This window comes from Bubalus kerabau, chromosome 23, assembly GCF_029407905.1.
Source record: "Bubalus kerabau isolate K-KA32 ecotype Philippines breed swamp buffalo chromosome 23, PCC_UOA_SB_1v2, whole genome shotgun sequence".
NCBI lineage: Eukaryota > Metazoa > Chordata > Mammalia > Artiodactyla > Bovidae > Bubalus > Bubalus kerabau.
In genome coordinates, this window is record NC_073646.1 from 20,422,609 (window position 1) to 20,445,073 (window position 22,465).

The 22,465-nt window shown below is 37.7% G+C and overlaps 1 protein-coding gene across 1 annotated transcript in view; it reads left to right on the top strand.

Annotated features, from left to right (window-relative positions):
• LOC129637639 (phospholipid-transporting ATPase ABCA3-like) overlaps window positions 1-22,465 on the top strand; it is a 181,601-nt gene that overhangs the window by 13,289 nt on the left and 145,847 nt on the right. Inside the window, exons 2-4 of the mRNA XM_055561866.1 lie at window positions 6,471-6,644; window positions 12,701-12,882; window positions 20,254-20,391. Coding sequence (XP_055417841.1) covers window positions 6,471-6,644; window positions 12,701-12,882; window positions 20,254-20,391 — 494 coding nt within the window. The remainder of the gene's footprint in view (window positions 1-6,470; window positions 6,645-12,700; window positions 12,883-20,253; window positions 20,392-22,465) is intronic.

Consider the following 22,465-nt stretch of genomic DNA (forward strand, 5'->3'; position numbering starts at 1 on the left):
TGTGCACTTGGCTAAAAGAAGCACTACTGTATTCCTTGGGAGCCTATAGTAAAGAGTACATTTTCTTGCCTTTTTCCCATTTTTGAAAACAGTCAACATTCCTTGGCTTATGAACTCTTTTGGCAATTGCATCATTCCAATTCAACTTTGATCATCACATAATCTTCTCTGATTCAGATTCTCCTGCATTCATCTTTTTAAGTTGAGGTATAGTTGATACAGTAATACTAGCTTTAATAATTGTACATGAATTTACTTTTACTGGAGATCTTTGGTTGTTCATATAGTCTCAACTATATTTCTTTCAACCTGAAAGACCCCAGGACAGGTAATTTTTCTTTATTTGTTACTCATTTCTCCTTCATCTTAAAAGAACAGTTTGAAGCATTAAGAATTCTTGGTTTTTACTGATTTTTTTCCTTGAGAAATCTGAATATATTCACCCACAGCCTCCTGACATTCAAACTTTCTGTTTAGAAATTCTTCCAATAATCATATGATGATCTTTGCATATGATCCTCTTTTGCTCCTTTCCAAACTCTTTGTCTTTAGATTTTAACAATTTGATTATAATGTGCTCAGTGTCAGTATTCAGAATGTCTTGCTATTTAGAGTTTGCTGGTCCCATCACTTCATGGGAAATAAATGGGGAAACAGTGGAAACAGTGGCTGACTTTATTTGGGGGGGGCTCCAAAATCACTGCAGACGGTGATTGCAGCCATGAAATTAAAAGATGCTTATTCCTTGGAAGGAAAGTTATGACCAACCTAGGTAGCATATTAAGAAGTAGAGACATTACTTTGCCAACAAAGGTCCGTCTAGTCAAGGCTATGGTTTTTCCTGTGGTCATGTATGGATATGAGGGTTGGACTGTGAAGAAAGCTGACTGCTGAAGAATTGATTCTTTTAAACTGTGGTGTTGGAGAAGACTCTTGAGAGTCCCTTGGACTGCAAGGAGATCCAACCAGTCCATTCTAAAGGAGATCAGCCCTGGGATTTCTTTGGAAGGAGTGATGCTAAAGCTGAAACTCCAGTACTTTGGCCACCTCATGTGAAGAGTTGACTCATTGGAAAAGACTCTGATGCTGGGAGGGATTGGGGGCAGGAGGAGAAGGGGATGACAGAGGATGAGATGGCTGGATGGCATCACTGACTTGATGGACGTGAGTCTGGGTGAACTCCGGGACTTGGTGATGGACAGGGAGGCTTGGCGTGCTGCGATTCATGGGGTCGCAAAGAGTCAGACACGACTGAGCGACTGAACAGAACTGAACTGAAGCTTCTTGATAAGCTTCTTGAATCATTCTATTTGTGTTTTCATCAAGTTTGGGAAAATTTCATCCACTGTTGCTTCATATAATTTCTCCTTTATTCTGTCTTCTCTTTCTTGTACTCTGGCAGTGCTTATGTTGGTCCACTTAATGTTATCCCACAGATCGCTACACTGTTTGCTTTTCTTCAATCTTATTACTTTATATTACTCATAACTGAACTTTTCAATTGTATCATCTTAAAGTTCACTGAGTCTCCTGCCTGTGAAAATTCAATTTTGAAACACTCTATTGAATATTCATTGCTTTTATTGTATTATTCAGCTTCAGAATTTCTTTATTCCTTCCTATGTTTTTCACCTCTTTATTGATATTTTGTTTTGTTCATACATCATTTTCTTGAGTTTATCCCCATCTTTCTTTAGCTGTGTGAGTATCTTAGAACATTTGTCTAAATCTGTTGATCTAGAAAGTCCACCATCTGGTCTTTCTCAGGGATAACTGCTGTTGTTATCCTCCTGTTATCTTCCTGTTATCCTCACTTGTTTCTCTGTATTCCTTGTCATTTAAATTTAAATTTCATAATGTGGTAATCTGAAATTCAGATTCAATTATCACAACTGTTAGGTTGGCTATTACCAAGATTACAAAATATAACATGTGTTGGTGAGGATGTGGAGAATAAAGAACCTTTATATCAGATCAGATCAGATCAGTCACTCAGTCGTGTCCGACTCTTTGCGACCCCATGAATTGCAGCACGCCAGGCCTCCCTGTCCATCACCAACTCCCAGAGTTCACTCAGACTCACGTCCATCGAGTCAGTGATGCCATCCAGCCATCTCATCCTCTGTCATCCCCTTCTCCTCTTGCCCTCAATCCCTCCCAGCATCAGAGTCTTTTCCAATGAGTCAACTCTTCGAATGAGGTGGCCAAAGTACTGGAGTTTCAGCTTTAGCATCACTCCTTCCAAAGAAATCCCAGGGCTGATCTCCTTCAGAATGGACTGGTTGGATCTCCTTGCAGTCCAAGGGACTCTCAAGAGTCTTCTCCAACACCACAGTTCAAAAGCAGCAATTCTTCGGCGCTCAGCCTTCTTCACAGTCCAACTCTCACATCCATACATGACCACAGGAAAAACCATAGCCTTGACTAGACGGACCTTTGTTGGCAAAGTAATGTCTCTGCTTTTGAATATGCTATCTAGGTTGGTCATAACTTTCCTTCCAAGGAGTAAGTGTCTTTTAATTTCATGGCTGCAATCACCATCTGTAGTGATTTTGGAGCCCAGAAAAATAAAGTCTGACACTGTTTCCACTGTTTCCCCATCTATTTCCCATGAAGTGGTGGGACCGGATGCCATGATCTTCGTTTTCTGAATGTTGAGCTTTAAACCAACTTTTTCACTCTCTACTTTCACTTTCATCAAGAGGCTTTTTAGTTCCTCCCCACTTTCTGCCATAAGGGTGGTGTCATCTGCATATCTGAGGTTATTGATATTTCTCCCAGCAATCTTGATTCCAGTTTGTGTTTCTTCCAGTCCAGCGTTTCTCATGATGTACTCTGCATATAAGTTAAATAAACAGGGTGACAATATACAGCCTTGACGAACTCCTTTTCCTATTTGGAACCAGTCTCTTGTTCCATGTCCAGTTCTAACTGTTGCTTCCTGACCTGCATACAAATTTCTCAAGAGGCAGGTCAGGTGGTCTGCTATTCCCATCACTTTCAGAATTTCCCACAGTTTATTGTGATCCACACAGTCAAAGGCTTTGGCATAGTCAATAAAGCAGAAATAGATGTTTTTCTGGAACTCTCTTGCTTTATATGATCCAGCGGATGTTGGCAATTTGATCTCTGGTTCCTCTGCCTTTTCTAAAACCAGCTTGAACATCAGGAAGTTCACGGTTCACATATTGCTGAACAGTTGGTGAAATATACATTGTTTCAGCCACTCTGTAGAACAGTTTTGAGGTTCCTCAAAAAATTACAAATAGAGTTACCAGAAGATACAGCAATCCCGCTTCTAGATATACATCCAAAGGAATTGAAATTACTTCTCAAAGAGATATCTGTACCCCATTACAGCGTTATTTAAAATAATCAAGACATGGAAGCAACCTAGTTATACCTCAAATACCCTGGATTTTTATTTATTTTAAACTTTTTTTGGTGTTGAGGTATAGCTGATTAACAGGCTTCCCTGGTGACTCAGATGGTAAATAATCTGCCTGCAATGCAGGAGACGCAAGAGACTCGGGTTCGATCGCTGGGTTGGGAAGATGCTCCTGGAGAAGGAAATGGCAAACTTCAGTATTCTTGCCTGGAGAACTCCATGGACAAAGGAGCCTAGTGGGCTACGATTAATCCATGGAGTTGCAAAGAGTCAGACATGACTGAGTGACTAATATTTTTGTAGCTGATTCCTTTTCCATTGGTCTATATTTCTGTTTTTGTGGCAGTATCATACTGTTTTGATGACTATAGCTTTGTAATATAATATGAAGTCAGGGATCCTGATTCTTCCAGCTCTGTTTTCTCTCTCGAGATTGCTTTCACTACATGGAGGCTTTTGTTTCTCCATACAAAGTTTTGGATTTTTTGTTCCAATTCTGTGAAAAATGCCATTGGTAATTTGATAGAGATTGCATTCAGTCTTTAGATTTCCTTGTTTGACTATGTTGATTCTTCCAATCCATTACCATGGCATGTTTTTCATTTGTTTGCATCTACTTTGGTTGCTTTCATCAGCATCTTGTAGTTTTCAGAGTACAGGTGTTTTGTTTCCTTAGGTAGGCTTATTCCTAGGTATGTTACTCTTTATGATACAGTGGTAAATGAAATTGCTTCTTGAATTTCTCTTTATGATCTTCTGTTGTTAGTGTGTAGAAATGCAATAGATTTCTCTGTTAATTTTGTTACCTGCAACTTTACCAAATTCACTGATGAGCCCTAGTGGTTTTCTGGTAGCATCTTTAGGATCTTCTATTTATAGTATCATATCATCTGAAAACAGTGAAAGTTTTACTTCTTCTTTTCCAATTTTTATTCCCTTTATTTCTTTTTCTTCTCTGATTGCTATAGCAAAATTATGTTGAATAAAATTGGTGAGAGTGGATATCCTTGTCATGTTCATGATCTTGGAAAAAAAATATTCTTAGCTTCTCACCATTGTATAGGATGTTTGCCAGAGGTTTGTCATAAATGGTCATTACAGTGTTTAGTTAGGTTCCCTTTATGCTGCTTTTAGAGAATTTTTACCATAAATAGGTGCTTTGTTGTTCAGTCACTCAGTCATGTCTGAATTTTTTGCAACCCCATAGACTGCAGCATGCCAGGTTTCCCCTGTCCTTAAACATCTCCTGTAGTTTGCTCAAACTCATGTCCATTGAGTTGGTGATGCTGTTCCAAGAATCTTGTCCTCTGTTGTTCCCTTCTCCTCATGCCTTCAGCCTTTCCCAGCATCAGAGTCTTTTCCAATGAGTCAGCTCTTCAGATCAGGTTGCTGAAGTATTGGAGCTTCAGCTTCAGCATCAGTCCTTTTTTACTCTCCCCTTCCACCTTCACCAAGAGGCTCTTTCTGCCATAAGGGTGGTGTCATCTGCATATCTCATGTTGTTGATCAGATAAGATAAATAAGAAGGGTGACAATATAATTGTAACCTTTTCACTTTATAGGGTACTTAACAGGACTTTTGCCTCAAAGGAGGGGTGTGCGGAAGCAAGGGGGCACATGCACCTAAAAGGAGTCCAGTGTTTTGCCTGTGTGGGCACCTGCCACTCTGCTCAGATGCAGCTGATAATCACATCTCTTCCCCGTTCGTGACTGCCCTAGATCTAGTGCCACACTATGTGTGCTGTGAGTGTGGCCAAAGAGTTTTTTCAGCTTGGACAAGGGCACACAGGCAATTGTGGGAAGCCCAGCATCCTTGCTGACGTCAGAAGTCTGGGTTGCTTCTAGGACATCACTTGAGAAGGTGACAAAAATGGCCACCACCCACCTGGGCTCATCCCTGGGACTGGGTCATCTCTGCATCCCAAGTTTGAGCCTTTAATCCTGACCACCCTAGCTCCAGTGCCACGCTGCAGTGTGGAGTGAGCAGTGCTAGTGTTTTTGCTTGGCTTGGGCTGGGGAGTGTAGGGAGGTGGTCTCAGGAAACCCTGCAGCTGCTAGAAAAGATCTTTCTCAGCCTTGCCTGGGGCAAGCAAGCACCTGAACATTCCTCACAAGTGGAGTCTAGGCATCTCCAACCTTCTTTTCTGCCTCCATGGTTCTCCAACCAGCCAACAGGCTTGTCTCCTCCATATAGGACCCGCGAGCTGGGACACCCAGTCTGTGGCTCAACCTGCTCAGTCCCCATGGCAAATGTCTACCCATGCAATCTCTGATTCCCCTCCCAAGGGCACAGGTTCCACAACCTGATTGTTTTTCTTCCCATCCTATCATATTCTATGAGTATCTTTCTTAGAATTTTGATTTTACATTAATCTTTCTACCTGTTTGCAATTAGTTTTCAGTGAGAATTATTCTACATGTGTATGTATTTTTTTATGTGTTCATGAAGGGAGGTGAGCACCACATCCTCTTACTCCACCTTCTTGATCTCCTGTCTCAATGATAATCTTGACAAAAATTCTTTTTCTAGCTTACAGGAGCCTGTATTTATGGACCTAATCATATCCAACTCTCAATAATTAACTATTTATTTAACTATTCTCTTTTGACTATCATGATTTAGATTGAAAGCATGTGTTAAAAACTTCATCCATGGCTTATTATTCTAACCATAATTTGAAACTCTAGAAACACTAAGATATTAAATTTATATTAATGCTAATGATGTGCATTTATAATTCTCCAAACCAAGTAATAATGAATAAGTAAGTTTTAGAAATGAGAAAGGAACAAATGTAAGGGTGATTCTTTGTTTAAATGACTGCACATTTTTATCATATGTGGTAAATATCCTATACATTGTCATCCTATACATTAATTCATTCATAATAAATATTTACTGAACATATATTGTGTTCCAGACATCGATGATATGAGGGTGAAAAAGATAAATTCTCTTCCCTCATAGAGTTTACATTCTTATCCTTTAGTGTATTCTTATGAACTTATTTATAGTTTATTTATCATTCATTGTTTTGTATATTGCTTTAAACTGACCTTATAATTTCCCTCTTATTTGCAGCCCGTTTGGCTGCTTCTGCTGGAAGCTTTATATATTTTGTCAGTTTCTTTCCATTTAATTCCATTGCTCAACACTATGGACGGATAAACCTCACCGTGAAGGTAGCTGCCTGTCTCAGCCCAAATATTGCTTTGGCACTGGGGATTAAACTCCTTGTCAAGTTTGAAACAAAACGTAAGTGTTTGCCTTGCAAATTTTGCCTTTTCTATTTGATTCCTAGAAATGTAGAAAGAGACAGTGTGGGTGGGACTATGACTAAAGAGGTAAGAACATACTATAAAAATTATTTATTTCCGGATTTGTTTTTTTATTATGAAGGCAATTGTGTGAACTAACCTTCTATTCTACAACTTAGCTTATTTATCTAATAATATATGTTAAACCTCTTTCCACATAGAGATAGACTCTTTTCTTTTACAAAGCTGTTTAGTATTCCATTACAAAAAGGTATTATAATTAATTAACCATTTTTTATCAATGTATGCTTAAGAACTTTCCAACTTTTTGCTACTGCCCTTAATAGTATTCATATATTTTCTCATATGGTGTGAATCAGATCAGATCAGATCAGTCGCTCAATCGTGTCCCACTCTTTGCCAACCCATGAATCTCAGCACGCCAGGCCTCCCTGTCCATCACCAACTCCCGGAGTTCACTGAGACTCATGTCCATCGAGTCAGTGATGCCATCCAGCCATCTCATCCTCTGTCATCCCCTTCTCCTCCTGCCCCCAATCCCTCCCAGCATCAGAGTCTTTTCCAATGAATCAACTCTTCGCATGAGGTGGCCAAAGTTTATGATAATCTTCAAAAAGAGTAGATCAATTTATTGTCCAACAAGTAACACATGAGTTTTTCTACATCTGTTCCAATAATACATTATACTGCTGCTGCTGCTGCTGCTAAGTCGCTTCAGTCGTATCCGACTCTGTGCGACCCCATAGATGGCAGCCCACCAGGCTCCGCCACCCCTGGGATTCTCCAGGCAAGAACACTGGAGTGGGTTGCCATTTCCTTCTCCAATACATGAAAGTGAAAAGTGAAAGTGAAGTCGCTCAGTCGTGTCCAACTCGTAGCGACCCCATGGACTGCAGCCTTCCAGGTTCCTCCGCCCATGGGATTTTCCAGGCAAGAGTACTGGAGTGGGGTGCCATTGCCTTCTCCAATACATTATACTACTCTGATGTAAAAAGCAAATATAAGGTCTTTATTTCCTGTAACTAATTTTCCTCCAAACTCAGCACTACTGTGCTGAAGAAAATAAATATGTCTAATTTAGTGATTTACTCAGGTTCTTCTGAATGAGCAAGAAGAGATAAGAAAGTCTTCTTCAGCGATCAATGCAAAGAAATAGAGGGAAACAACAGAATGGGAAAGACTAGGGATCTCTTCAAGAAAATCAGAGATACCAAAAGATACATTTCATGCAAAGATGAGCTCGATAAAGGACAGAAATGGTATGGACCTAACAGAAGCAGAAGATATTAAGAAGAGATGGCAAGAATACACAGAAGAACTGTACAAAAAAGATCTTCATGACCCAGATAAGCATGATGGTGTGATCACTCACCTAGAGCCAGACATCCTGGAATGTGAAGTCAAGTGGGCCTTAGAAAGCATCACTACGAACAAAGCTAGTGGAGGTGATGGAATTCCAGTTGAGCTATTCCAAATCCTGAAAGATGATGCTGTGAAAGTGCTGCACTCAATATGCCAGCAAATTTGGAAAACTCAGCAGTGGCCACAGGACTGGAAAAGGTCAGTTTTCATTCCAATCCCAAAGAAAGGCAATGCCAAAGAATGCTCAAACTACCACACAATTGCACTCATCTCACACGCTAGTAAAGTAATGCTTAAAATTCTCCAAGCCAGGCTTCAGCAATACGTGAACTGTGAACTTCCTGATGTTCAAGCTGGTTTTAGAAAAGGCAGAGGAACCAGAGATCAAATTGCCAACATCCACTGGATCATGGAAAAAGCAAGAGAGTTCCAGAAAAACATCTATTTCTGCTTTATTGACTATGCCAAAGCCTTTGACTGTGTGGATCACAATAAACTGTGGAAAATTCTGAAAGAGATGGGAATAGCAGACCACCTGACCTGCCTCATGAGAAATTTGTATGCAGGTCAGGAAGCAACAGTTAGAACTGGACATGGAACAAGAGACTGGTTCCAAATAGGAAAAGGAGTTCGTCAAGGCTGTATATTGTCACCCTGTTTATTTAACTTATATGCAGAGTACATCATGAGAAATGCTGGACTGGAAGAAACACAAGCTGGAATCAAGATTACCAGGAGAAATATCAATAACCTCAAATATGCAGATGACACCACCCTTATGGCAGAAAGTGGGGAGAAACTAAAAAGCCTCTTGATGAAAGTGAAAGTGGAGAGTGAAAAAGTTGGCTTAAAGCTCAACATTCAGAAAACGAAGATCATGGCATCCGGTCCCACCACTTCATGGGAAATAGATGGGGAAACAGTGGAAACAGTGTCAGACTTTATTTTTCTGGGCTCCAAAATCACTGCAGATGGTGACTGCAGCCATGAAATTAAAAGACGCTTACTCCTTGGAAGGAAAGTTATGACCAACCTAATTAGCATATTCAAAAGCAGAGACATTACTTTGCCAACAAAGTTCCATCTAGTCAAGGCTATGGTTTTTCCTGTGGTCATGTATGGATGTGAGAGTTGGACTATGAAGAAGGCTGAGCGCCGAAGAATTGCTGCTTTTGAACTGTGGTGTTGGAGAAGACTCTTGAGAGTCCCTTGGACTGCAAGGAGACCCAACCAGTCCATTCTACAGGAGATCAGCCCTGGGATTTCTTTGGAAGGAGTGATGCTAAAGCTGAAACTCCAGTACTTTGGCCACATCATGCGAAGAGTTGACTCATTGGAAAAGACTCTGATGCTGGGAGGGATTGAGGGCAGGAGGAGAAGGGGACGACAGTGGAGGAGATGGCTGGATGGCATCACTGACTCAATGGACGTGAGTCTCAGTGAACTCCGGGAGTTGGTGATGGACAGGGAGGCCTGGCGTGCTGCGATTCATGGGGTCGCAAAGAGTCGGACACGACTGAGAGACTGATCTGATCTGATCTGATCTTCTGAATGAGTCAGTTTTTCAGACGTCTCTTTCCTTCTCATATCCTTCAAAATAGTATGGGTGAGTTTGGAAATTTATGAGATCTCTTATGATGGAGGGACATGGTGGCCTCAAATACATGTGGTATCTTCTGGATCTTGTATATCTACAGTAGAGTACCTAGCCTGAGCTGCTTTATGGACTCTTACAAACTGAAGTGTGACTCTATGTTTGGCCCGCATCTGTTAGAAACATGGTTCTGGCTAGTAGATCTAGCCTTAAAAGTCCTCATTCAATTCTCTGCCTTCCTCTGGCTCTCTCTGAGACTCTTTGGCCTTTATAAACACTTGGAAAGTTATACAAGCTCTGAATGTGGCTTTAAGGTATGAGGGGTCAGTAACATCACTTCGGGTTTATTTATCTAGCTGCCTTACTCTGCCAATAACAATGCCACCAATCATGCAATGTTGGATATTCTACATGATTCCACCTGAATATTTCACCAGGGTTTCCCTGAAATAGGAAAACCAAGGACCCATGTACCTGTCCTCTGTACCTTATTTTCCTTCTTTTCTTATGTGAAGTGAGGGGCTGCCTTTCCTACTTGTCTTCATTTTTAGAAGGGACATCCTTTTCAAATGGACATTTGCATTGCTGCTCCCCAGGACACAAAATGCCAGAACATTAGAAGATAAGGAGAAATGGACTGTAAATTGGGGAGTATTTCAAAATTTTATATCCTTTACACCATGGAATTACTTTATCTTTTATGCTAAGTAAAAAATAGCATCTAAATCTATCAATTTTAAGGAAGAAATGGAAGGCTTTCTTGCTACATAAAAGTATTTGAATTGTCTAAATGTTGTAAGTTGTTGTTCAGTCGCTCAGTCGTGTCTGACTCTTTGCAGTCCCATGGACTACACCAGGTTTCTTTGTCCTTCATCATCTCCCAGAGTTTGCTCAAACTCATGTCCATTCAGTTGGCTATGCCATCCAACCATCTCATCCTCTGTCACCCCCTTCCCCTCCTGACCTCAATCTTTCCCAGCATCAGGGTCTTTTCCAATGAGTCCATTCTTTATAGCAGGTGGCCAAAGTATTGCAGCTTCAGCATCAGTCCTTCCAATGAATATTCAAGGTTGATTTCCTTTAGGATTGACTGGTTTGATCTCCTTGCTGTCCATGGGACTCTCCAGAGTCTTTTCCAGCACCACAGTTCAAAAGCATCAATTCTTCAGTGCTCAGCTATCTTTGTGGTTCAACTCTCACATCCATACATGACTGCTGGAAAAACCATGGCTTTGACTATACAGACCTTTGTCCGCAAAGTGATGTCTCTGCTTTTTAATACACTGCCTAGGTTTGTCATAGCTTTTCTTCCAAGGAGCAAGCATCTTTTAATTTCATGGTTACAGTTATCCACAATGTAAATAACTATCCTTAGACTGTGATTCATTTAACTTGTGTTCATGGTATCTTTTTTCCAAAAAAATACTATAATGTAATCAGGCTTGTCAGTCTTTTCCTTTAATTTGTACACTTGTGTCATCTTCAAGAAATCCTTCAATACCCAGAGTCATAAAGATAATCCTATATTTTCTTCTAAATTTTATATTTTTTAATTTTTACATCTGGATTTTCAATAAGCATAGAGTTGCTATATCTAATTTTATTTATTTTTCACATGAAAATCAAGCTTTTACAATAATTTATTGGAATGTCTATTGTCCTCTATTGCTTTTTCATTTCACCTACTTCACATCACATTTCAATACATGCATGGATCTGGTTCTAGTGATATTAATAGTTTCCATTCTTTTTTAGTCTCTTTTTGTGTCAATACCATGGTGGTTTTACTCATTATAGCTTTATAATAAGTCTTAATATCTGTTGGTCTTGTCTTCATACCTTGTTGCTCTTCAGTCATTCTTTTCACTTTGCTTACCTCTTGAACTTGAGGATAACTTTGCCAAATTCTATGAAAAATCTTGTTAATCTTTAGTGGGAATTTCATTGCATTTATTGATTAATGAGGATTGAAGATAGTTTTCTCATCTGTGAACAATAGTCTAATCCAAATGAATAGCGAATCATAGGAATATATATAAGATTTCTTTGTGGATACTTACATCATTCTTACTTTATACATGAAGCATTAGAAAATTTACTAGGTTTGATTAATGAATTTTCATTGGCTTAATCTGCAACAGAATTAAAACTAAAACAGTTTTAGTTTTCTGAGTTACTTTTGTGAAGTTATTTTATTAATTATTTGCTTTTTATTTTTTTGTATTACTTTTGTTCTTCAGGAATTCCTATTTTATTTTCAGTAGCAGAATTTCTCAAGTTATGATAGACTTCCTGAAGTTTGTATTGTGCATTCTTTTTTTTTTTTCTACATTTTCTAATGTACTGTTCATTGCCTCTGAGATGGCTTTCATTTTGATAATCACCTTTAATTGACCAAATCCTTTTTTCTCAGGCTAGTACCTCTGCTTATATAGCTTTCTCAAAGACACAATGTTTATGAACATTCTTCTCATAGTGCTGAGCTATAGGAGAAGGGCTAAAGTTGAAGGCAGGATGGGTTTCATGGGCCACTGTGTTTAATATCTTTCTTATTTGCATTAGGAGTTCACCACAAGCCCTGATGCTTTTTCAGTTGTGCTACTTGTCATCTTTTGGTGACATGTTTTTCCCTTTCCATCAGTACTGTCAGCCAACTTCTTTTTCTCTTCTACTTGGTAATCATCCTTCTCTAGTTATATTAAATGTTTTTCCAAATGTGTATATACTAATGGTTATTTCAGCGGGAACTTAACATTAGAGGAAAAGTAGAGGGATAGTTTCTAATAGGTCTTTTTTTTTTTCCTTGGCTTTTTGTTACTCTTCATTTTTGTTTTTCAGTCATTGACTTTATCTCAATCATTCCTATTATTTTTGTAGATTTTCAAGGGAGGAGGAAAGAAATCAATGTTATTACATATTCCATCATTTTCTTGGATGAACTAATTACTAAGGGTATCAACATATAGATAATTCACCTTAGTAAATTTAGATTATCAACTGTTTCTTTGTTTTGTTTTGTGTTTTGCTGTTTCAATCACAGAGCTGTCATCTATGGTATATATCTCCTTTTATTTCAGAAACTGGTGTTAACTGGAATAAGATTTGGACACCAGCCACCCTTGAGGATAACCTCACCTTTGGCCATATGATGGGAATGCTTGTAATTGATGCTTTCTTGTATGGCCTTGTGACCTGGTATATAGAAGCTGTCTTTCCAGGGCAATATGGTATGCCTCAACCATGGTACTTTTTTCTTATGGTGAGTTCTAATGCTTCTATTGTTGTGAAAACCATAGTCCTTATGAGCAAGGGCATGTACAGAATCATTTGCATACCATCCATACTGAAATACTAGCCATTTCTTGATATAATTTAAAGACCTTCCACATATGCAGATGAACAGTATGAATAAGATACTGAAACCCTGTACATTAAAACACTGTGAGTAACGTAGCCCTTCTTCAGTCAAGTAGTACATAATGGATTAATTTGGAGTATAAAGAAATGTAAAAGTGTAAAAATGTAAAAGTGTAAAATTGTAAAAATGTAAAAAATGTAAAAGTGTCTGTAAACTATGTTCCCTGTTAAGTTCATATGTGACAGTTTCTTAGATCCTGATGAGTGGAGGGTTCAGTTCAGTTCAGTTGCTCAGTCCAACTGTGTGACCCCATGGACTGCAGGCTTCCCTGTCCATCACCAACTCCCAGAACTTGGTCAAACTCATGTCCACTGAGTCAGTGATACCATCCATCTCATCCTCTGTCATCCCCTTCTCCTCCTGCCTTCAGTCTTTCCCAGCTCAAGGTCTCTTCTAATGAGTCAGTTCTTTGCATCAGGTGGCCAAAATATTGGAGTTTCAGCTTCAACATCAGTCCTTCCAATGAATATTCAGGACTGATTTCCTTTAGGATTGACTGGTTGGATCTCCTTGCAGTCCAAGGGACTCTCAAGAGTCTTCTCCAACACCACAGTTCAAAACCATCAATTCTTCGGCGCTTTCTTTATAGTCCAACTCTCACATCCATACATGATTACTGGAAAAACCATAGCTTTGACTAGATGGACCTTTGTCAGCTAAGTAATGTCTCTTCTTTTTAATATGCTGTCTCAGTTTGTCATAGCTTTTCTTCCAAGGAATATCTTTTAATTTCATGGCTGCAGTCACCATCAGCAGTGGTTTTGGAGCCCAGGAGTGTGATGTCTGTCTCTATTTCCCAGTTCACGTACCTCTGAAGCCTAACTTGAAGGATTTTGAGCTTAATGTTGCTAGTATGTGAAATGAGAACAATTGTATGGTAGTTTGAACTTTCTTTAGCATTGTCAGAGGTACGTGAACTGAGAACTTCCAGATATATAAGCTGAGTTTAGAAAAGGCTGAGGAACCAGAGATCAAATTGCCAACATACACTGCATCACTGAAGAAAGCAAGGGAGTTCCAGAAAAATATCTACTTCTGCTTCATTGACTATGCTAAAGCCTTTGAGTGTGTGAATCACAAAAAAACTGTGGGAAATTCTTAAAGAGATAGGAGTGCAATACCACCTTACCTGTCTCCTGAAAAATCTGTATGCAGATCAAGAAGCAGCATTTAGAACCAGACATGGAACAACTGACTGGTTCAAAATTGGGAAAGGAGTATGACAAGGCCGTATATTGTTGCCCTGCTTATTTAACTAATATGCACAATGCATCATGCAAAATGGAAGACTGGATGAATCACAAGATGGAATAAAGATTACAGGGAAAATATCAACAAACTCAGATATGAAGATGATACTGCTCTAATAGCAGAAGGTGAAGAGAACTAAAGAGCCTCTTGATGAGGGTGAAAGAGTAGAGTTAAAAAGTGGCTTAACACTCAACATTCAAAAAACTAAGATCATAGCGTCTGGTCCCATCACTTCATGGCAAATAGAAGGGGGAAAATGGAAGCAGTGACAGATTTTTATTTTCTTGGGCTCCAAAATCACTGGTGACTGCAGCCATGAAATTAAAAGATGCTTTCTCTTTGGAGGGAAAGCATAGTTAGCATATTAAAAGCAGAGACATCATTTTGCTGAGGTCTGTATAGTCAAAGATCCATATAGTCAAAGATATCATTTTTCCAGTAGTCATGTACACATGTGAGGATTGGACCATAGAGAAAGCTGAGCATTGGAGAATCAATGCTTTCAAACTGTGGTGCTGGAGAAGACTCTTGAGAGTCCCTTGGACTGCAAGGAGATCAAACCAGTCAATCTTAAAGGAAATCAATACTGAATATTCATTGGAGGGACTCTTGCTGAAGCTTAAGCTGCAATACTTTGCCACCTGGTACAAAGAGCCAACTTATTGGAAAAAACCCTGATGCTGGGAAAGATTGAAGGCAAAAGGAGAAGGAGGTGGCCAAGGATGAGATGGTTAGATAACATCACTGACTCTATGGACATGAATTTCAGCAAACTCCAGGAGATAGTGAAGGACAGAGGAGCCTGGCATGCTACAGTCCATGGTGTCGCAAAGAGTCAGACTCAACTTAGTGACCAAACAACAACAAAATAACCCCTGAAAGTATGTAGCAGATTTCCTGTATCTCAGAAAGTAAACCAAGCTAAAGTGTTTTTAATTTTTTAGTGCCCCATTTTTTTCACATTTAGTGTTTTAATTTAGGTGAAATTCATATAACTTAAAATTAAAAGTGAACAGGTGATGACATTTTATACATTTACAATATACATGCACATGCATATGTGGCATGCTCAGTTGCTCAGTCGTGTCCAACTCTTTACAACCCAGAGGAGTATAGCCGGCCAGGGACAGAATCCTGGACGGTACCCCTCTGTCCATGAGATTCTACAGGCAAGAATACTGGAGTGGCTTTCCAGTTCCTCCTCCAGGGGATCTTCCTGGAGGTAAAACCCATGTCTTCTGTGTCTCCTGCATTGGCAGCTGGATTCTTTATCACTGAGCCACCCAGGAAACCCCATACATTCACAAATCTAGTTCCAAAATCTTTTCATCACCCAAAAATAAAAATTCTATACTCATTAAGAAGTCATATCCCATTTTCCCCTATCCCAAGTCCCTAGTAATTACTAATCAGCTTTCTTTTTCAATGGATTTACCAATTCTGGATGTTTCATAGAAATAGTCAGTCAATATGTGATCATTTGTGTCTGACTTCTTTTGCTTAGCATGTTTTTGAGGTTTATCCATGTTATAGTATGTATCAGTACTTCAATCTTTTTGATTGCTGAATAATATTCTATTGTATATACACAGAGGCTAAGCATTTCCTTTATCTAGTCATTCTTAGTTGGATGTTCAGGACATCCTATGACTATTGAGTAGTGATGCTATGAATATTTATGTATAAGTGTTTGTTAGAATACCTGTTTCAGGTCTTTTGGAACTATATCTATGAGTGGAATTTGGGACTGTACCTAAGCATGGTAATTTTGTGTTTAATGTTTTCAGTTTGGTGGTTTTTGGTAATTCTATGTTTAATGAAACCACTGAACTGTTTCTTTTTTTCTTTCTTTTATTTTACCCTTGAGGATATAAGGTATATCTTGTTTTGACTTGCATTTCCCTAATGACTAATCATTCTGAGGTCTTTTAATGTACTTATTGACCATTTGTACATATTATTTAGAAAAATGTCTATGCAAGTTCTGTGCCAATTTTAAAATTGGATTGTTTGTCTTTTTATATATTCTGGACACTAGACTCTTATCAGATACATGGTTTGCAAATATTTTCTTCCATTCTGTGTGTTGTCTTTTCACTATCTTGACAGTGCCTTTTCATGCATAAAAGCTTTACATGTTGATTAATCCAATTTACCAATTTTTATTTTGTTACTGTGAATTTGGTGTCATATCTTAGTAACCATTGTCAAATATAAAGTCTTGACAATGACAAATATAAAGTGTCTATTTTTTCTTCTAAGAGTTTGGTGATTTTTATCACTTATATTTAGATCATTGGTCAATTTTTATTTAATTTCTGTGTAGTGTGAGGTAGGGATCCAACTTCAGTCTTTTGCATGTGGATATCCTGTTCTCTTCACAACACTATTTGAAAAGACTATTCTTTCCCTATTAAATGGCCTTAGCACACTTGATGGAAAAGATTGATCACAGATGTACTAGTTTATTTCTGGACCTTTAATTTTATTCCTTCGGCCTATATATGTATCCTTATAACAGTACCATACTGATTTGATTATTGTATATTTATAGTAAATTTTGAAATTTGGAAGTGTGAATACTCCAACATAGTTCTTCTTTACCAACATTGTTTTGGCTGTTAGGGGCCTCTTGCAAGTCCATATGAACTTAATGCTCAATTTTTGTATTTCTCCAAGAATGTTCATCTAAATTTTTATAAGAATTACATTGAATTTGTTGATTGTTTTAACTAATATTGCCATATTAAAAATATTATTTGTATGTCTTATTTAAATTCTTTCAGCAAAGTTTTACAGTTTTTTGTGTACAAGTCTTTCACTTTTTGTTAACTTTATTCCCAAGTATTTTACTCTTTTGGATTCTATTGTAACTGGAATTGTTAGTTTTCTTTTTGTATTGCTTGTTGCATGTATATAAAACTACAGCTGATTTTTGCATATTGTTCTTATACCTTGCACCTTTGCTGAATTTGTTTATCTCTACTAGTTTGGGTGTGTATTCTTTGGGGTTTTTTTAAGAAGTAGGATCATGTCATCTTCCTTTCCAATTTGAGTGCCTTTTATTTCTTTTTCGCCTCATTGTTCTGACTGAATCTCCCAGTACAGTGGTGAGTAGCAAAAGTGAAAGTAGGCCTCCTTATCTTGTTCCTGATATTAGGGGAAATTTCACCATTGAATATGATGTTATCTATGGATTTTTTAAATAAAACTTCATATCATTATGATATATTTAAAATTTTTTATTTTATTTATTTTTAATATAAATGTATTTATTTTAATTGGAGGCTAATTACTTTACAATATTGTAGTGGTTTTGCCATACATTGACATGAATCCGCCACGGGTGTACATGTGTTCCCCATCCTGAACCCCTCCTCCCACCTCCCTCACCATCCCATCCCTCTGGGTCATCCCAGTGCACCAGCCCCGAGGACCCTGTATCATGCATCGAACCTGGACTGGCGATTCATTTCACATATGATAATGTACATGTTTCAATGCCATTCTCCCAAATCATCCCACCCTCACCCTCTCTCACAGAGTCCAAAAGACTATTCTATACCTCTGTGTCTCTTTTGCTATCTCACATACAGGGTTATTGTTACCATTGTTCTAAATTTCATATATATGCATTATTATACTGTATTGGTGTTTTTCTGGCTTACTTCACTCTGTATAATAGACTTCAGTTTCATCCACCTCATTAGAACTGATTCAAATGTATTCTTTTTGATGGCTGAGTAATATTCCATTGTGTATATGTACCATAGCTTTCTTATCTATTCGTCTGCTGATGGCCATCTAGGTTGCTTCCATGTCCTGGCTATTATAAACAGTGCTGCGATGAACATTGGGGTACATGTATCTCTTTCAATTCTGGTTTCCTTGGTGTGCATGCCCAGCAGTGGGGTTGCTGGGTCATATGGCAGTTCTATTTCCAGTTTTTTAGGGAATCTCCACACTGTTCTCCATAGCGGCTGTACTAGTTTACATTCCCACCAACAGTGTAAGAGGGTTCCCTTTTCTCCACACCCTCTCCAGCATTTATTACTTGTAGACTTTTGGATAGCAGCCATTCTGACTAGCGTGAAATGGTACCTCATTGTGGTTTTGATCTGCATTTCTCTGATAATGAGTGATGTTGAGCATCTTTTCATGTGTTTGTTAGCCATCTGTATGTCTTCTTTGGAGAAATGTCTATTTAGTCCTTTGGCCCATTTTTTGATTGGGTCATTTATTTTTCTGAAATTGAGCTGCAGGAGTTGCTTGTATATTTTTGAGATTGATTGTTTGTCAGTTGCTTCATTTGATATTACTTTCTCCCATTCTGAAGAATGTCTTTTCACCTTGCTTATAGTTTCCTTTGTTGTGCAAAAGCTTTTAAGTTTAATTAGGTCCTATTTGTTTATTTTTGCTTTTATTTCCAATATCTGGGAGGTGGGTCATAGAGGATCCTGCTGTGATTTATGTCAGAGAGTGTTTTGCCTATGATTTCCTCTAGGAGTTTTATAGTTTCTGGTCTTAAATGTTTAGATCTTTAATCCATTTTGAGTTTATTTTTGTGTATGGTGTTAGAAAGTGTTCTAGTTTCATTCTTTTACAAGTGGTTGACCAGTTTTTCCAGCACCACTTGTTAAAGAGATTGCCTTTTCTCCATTGTATATTCTTGCCTCCTTTGTCGAAGATACGGTGCCCATAGGTGCGTGGGTTTATCTCTGGGCTTTCTATTTTGTTCCATAAGAAGTAAAACTCTCACTGCTTGCTGATGATGTGATCCTCTACATAGAAAACCCTAAAGACTCCACCAGAAAATTACGAGAGCTAATCAATGAATATTGTAAAGTTACAGGATATAAAATCAACACATAGAAATCCCTTGCATTCTTATACACTAACAATGAGAAAACAGAAAGAGAAATTAAGGAAACAATTCCATTCACCATTGCAACGGAAAGAATAAAATACTTAGGAATATATCAACCTAAAGACACAAAAGACCTATATATAGAAAACTATAAAACACTGGTGAAAGAAATCAAAGAGGACACAAATAGATGGAGAAATTGCCATCTTCATGGATCAGAAGAATCAATATAGTGAAAATGAGTATACTACACAAAGCTATCTATAGATTCAACCTATAGATTCAATGCAATCCCTATCAAGCTACCGACAGTATTTTTCACAGGGCTAGAACAAATAATTTCACAATTTGTATGGAAATACAAAAAACCTCGAATAGCCAAAACAATCTTGAGAAAGAAGAAAGGAACTGGAGGAATCAACCTGCCTGACTTCAGGCTCTACTACAAAGCCACAGTCATCAAGACAATATGGTACTGGCACAAAGACAGAAATATAGATTAATGATATCATTTTGTTATCATTTATCATTTTGATATAGTTTTCTTCTTTATCTTGAAACACTTTGTCAAAGGCTTTATTTCCATCAGTTGAGATGACCACGTGTGTTTCTTCCATTTGTTCTATTAATGTGATATATTACATTGATTGACTTTCTTTTGTTGAAACACCCCTGCATTCCTGGGATAAATCACACTTATCATGATGTAGAATTCTTTTGATATGCTTATTAGATTCAGTTTGCTAGTAGGTGATTTTTGCATCTATAGTCATAAGAGATATTGGATTATGGTTACTTTCTTTGTAATCTCTTTATCTGGATTTGCTGTCAGGATAACACTGACCTTATAAGAATGAATTATGGAATGTTCCCTCCTTGTATACTTTTTGGAAGAGTTGGAGAAGGACTGCTGTTAACTCTTATTTAAATGTTTGGTAGAATTCACCAGCGAAGTCTCCTGATCCTGGACTTTTCTTCACTTCACTTATTTTTTGACAATGATTCAATTGATTTACTTGTTATGAGACTGTTCAGATAGAATGCTTCATTTCTTAATGCTTACTTTGGTAATTTCACTTTGGCTTTCTTTGTAGCACTCGTACTGGTTCAGCAAACCAAGAATTAAAATTAAAAAAGAAGAAATGAATGCCTCTGTGATAACTCAAAACAAGTATTTTGAGGCTGAACCTACTGGTTTGGTGGCAGGTATCAAGATCAAACATTTGTACAAGGTATTGTTTCAAAAGTCTCTTTTTCTTACAAAGACTGAATACTACATACTACTATTAGGATTGTTTGTAACTAGCTATTCCAAGAAATCAAATGAGATACTTAATAAAGAATCATAGTTAATATAGTTCTCATCTGAAGCATTCATGGAACATATTAATATATATTCTGTGTGTGATCTTATTTGCTCTACCCATTGTGCTTATTTTTAATCTCCTCTAATGGATTTAGCAGCAAGTGATATTTGAATTTTGTAATAAAATTCTCTGAAGAAAATAAACTTTATAATGCACTAAGAACATTTGGGTGTGTGGCTGGAGAGGATAACATCAAAGGTAGTTAAAGCAAAACCTCTCTGAAGGGATAACCTTTGAACTAGAGAATGAGAAGAATCAATTATTTGAAAAGCTAAAGGAAAAACACTCATGTTAGAAATTCACAAATTTGAAAACCCTGAGGTGAGAAAGACTTTCATGTTGAAAGATTGCTGCTACGAGCTGTTAGCTATGCCGGGATTCGTGACTTCCAGAGAGAGGATTTTGATCTGCGGCCAGAGACGAGGCTCAATCACTAGGAGCTTTTGTGTAGCAAAGGTTTATTAAAGTATAAAAAGGATAGTAAAACCTTCCAACATAGACATCAGAAGGGGACAGAAAGAGTGCCCCCTTGCTAGTTTTTAGCAAGGAGTTATATATCTGTTAGCAAGCTGCTAATTAGATAAAAGAAACACCTCAAAACTGAGAGAGCTGTACCTGGCCCCTCTCCCACAGCATGCATTTTGAAATAGCATTGGCACAAGGTGAGTCATCCCAGCCATAAAACAATCGACATGAATCTTGAAGAAAGGCAGATTTCCAAGCAAATACATAGTTTCATTAACAGAGCTTAAGAGAACATTTCCATGTGTAAGACATACTGGTTTGTAGAGCCATTAGCAGTTCAAGGTTTGAGAAAAAGGTTAGTCTTACAGAAATGGATTTGAAGAAAGGCAGATTCCAAGGGAAATACATAGTTTCATCAAGATAGCTTAAGAAAAACATTTCCATAAGAAAAACACATTGGTTAGCTCAAGGTTTGAGAAAAGTTAAGCTCAAGTGGAACCAGGAGTTGTCCTGACAGCATAGGATTAGGAAAAAATGTCTGCCACTTGCAGTTTATTTCCTCCTGCCTCTTGGGGACCCCTAGTCTTCCTACCTGTTACCCTGTCAATGTGTTTGAGGAACAGAAAAAAAAAAAAAAAACAATATTTGGAGGCAAAAGAATGTTAGTAAATGGCTTCATTGGGAAGCCATTATTTGGCTAGAGGAATGTGTGTGTGTGTGTGTATATATAGATAGATAGATAGATAGATAGATAGATCATTTTTGACTACATTGTGGGAAATGGAATGTTGGAAATTGAGGAGTTAAGGAGGAGAAGTGTAGGAAACAAAGAACAATGGTACCTTGCTTCAGAAGTAATGATAATTGAACAAAGGTCATAGCAATACCTATTAAAAGAAATGGACAAATCCAAGATATTTTCCACAGAATGGAGAATATTGGGGAATAAGTGGGCACTGAAAGAAAAGAAGGAAACTAGATAACAAGCTATTAATGGAGCGATTAAATGTTAAATAACATAGACCTTTGCTGTTCTTACCAAGTTATACTAGATTTTCTTAAATGTTTCTCCATTTGCAGTATTTTCTGAGATCAGTTTCTGGAAGCTTTAAGTGGTTGTTTTTTGTTTTGCTTTTTTCATTTTTTTTTTCTTTTTTTCAGTTCTGAACTCCTTTTTTTATTATTATTTTTTAGCTGAAGGATAATTGCTTACAGAATTTTGTAGTTCTCTATCAAACCTCAACATGAAACATGTTTTTTTAATTTTTACCAGAATTTCTTGTTCCACTGTGGAGTGGGTCTATGGAGCTCTTCATGCTTACTTCCCAGAAATGAATCTTTTTATTGTCTTTTTTAATGGATTCAATTTTCTTAAATTTTGTTTAGAGTGTTTTTAATGGGGATTTTTATGATAGATATTGTTCTCTTTTCATTTGTTGTAAGGTATTTCTCTCATTTTGATACCAGGATAATG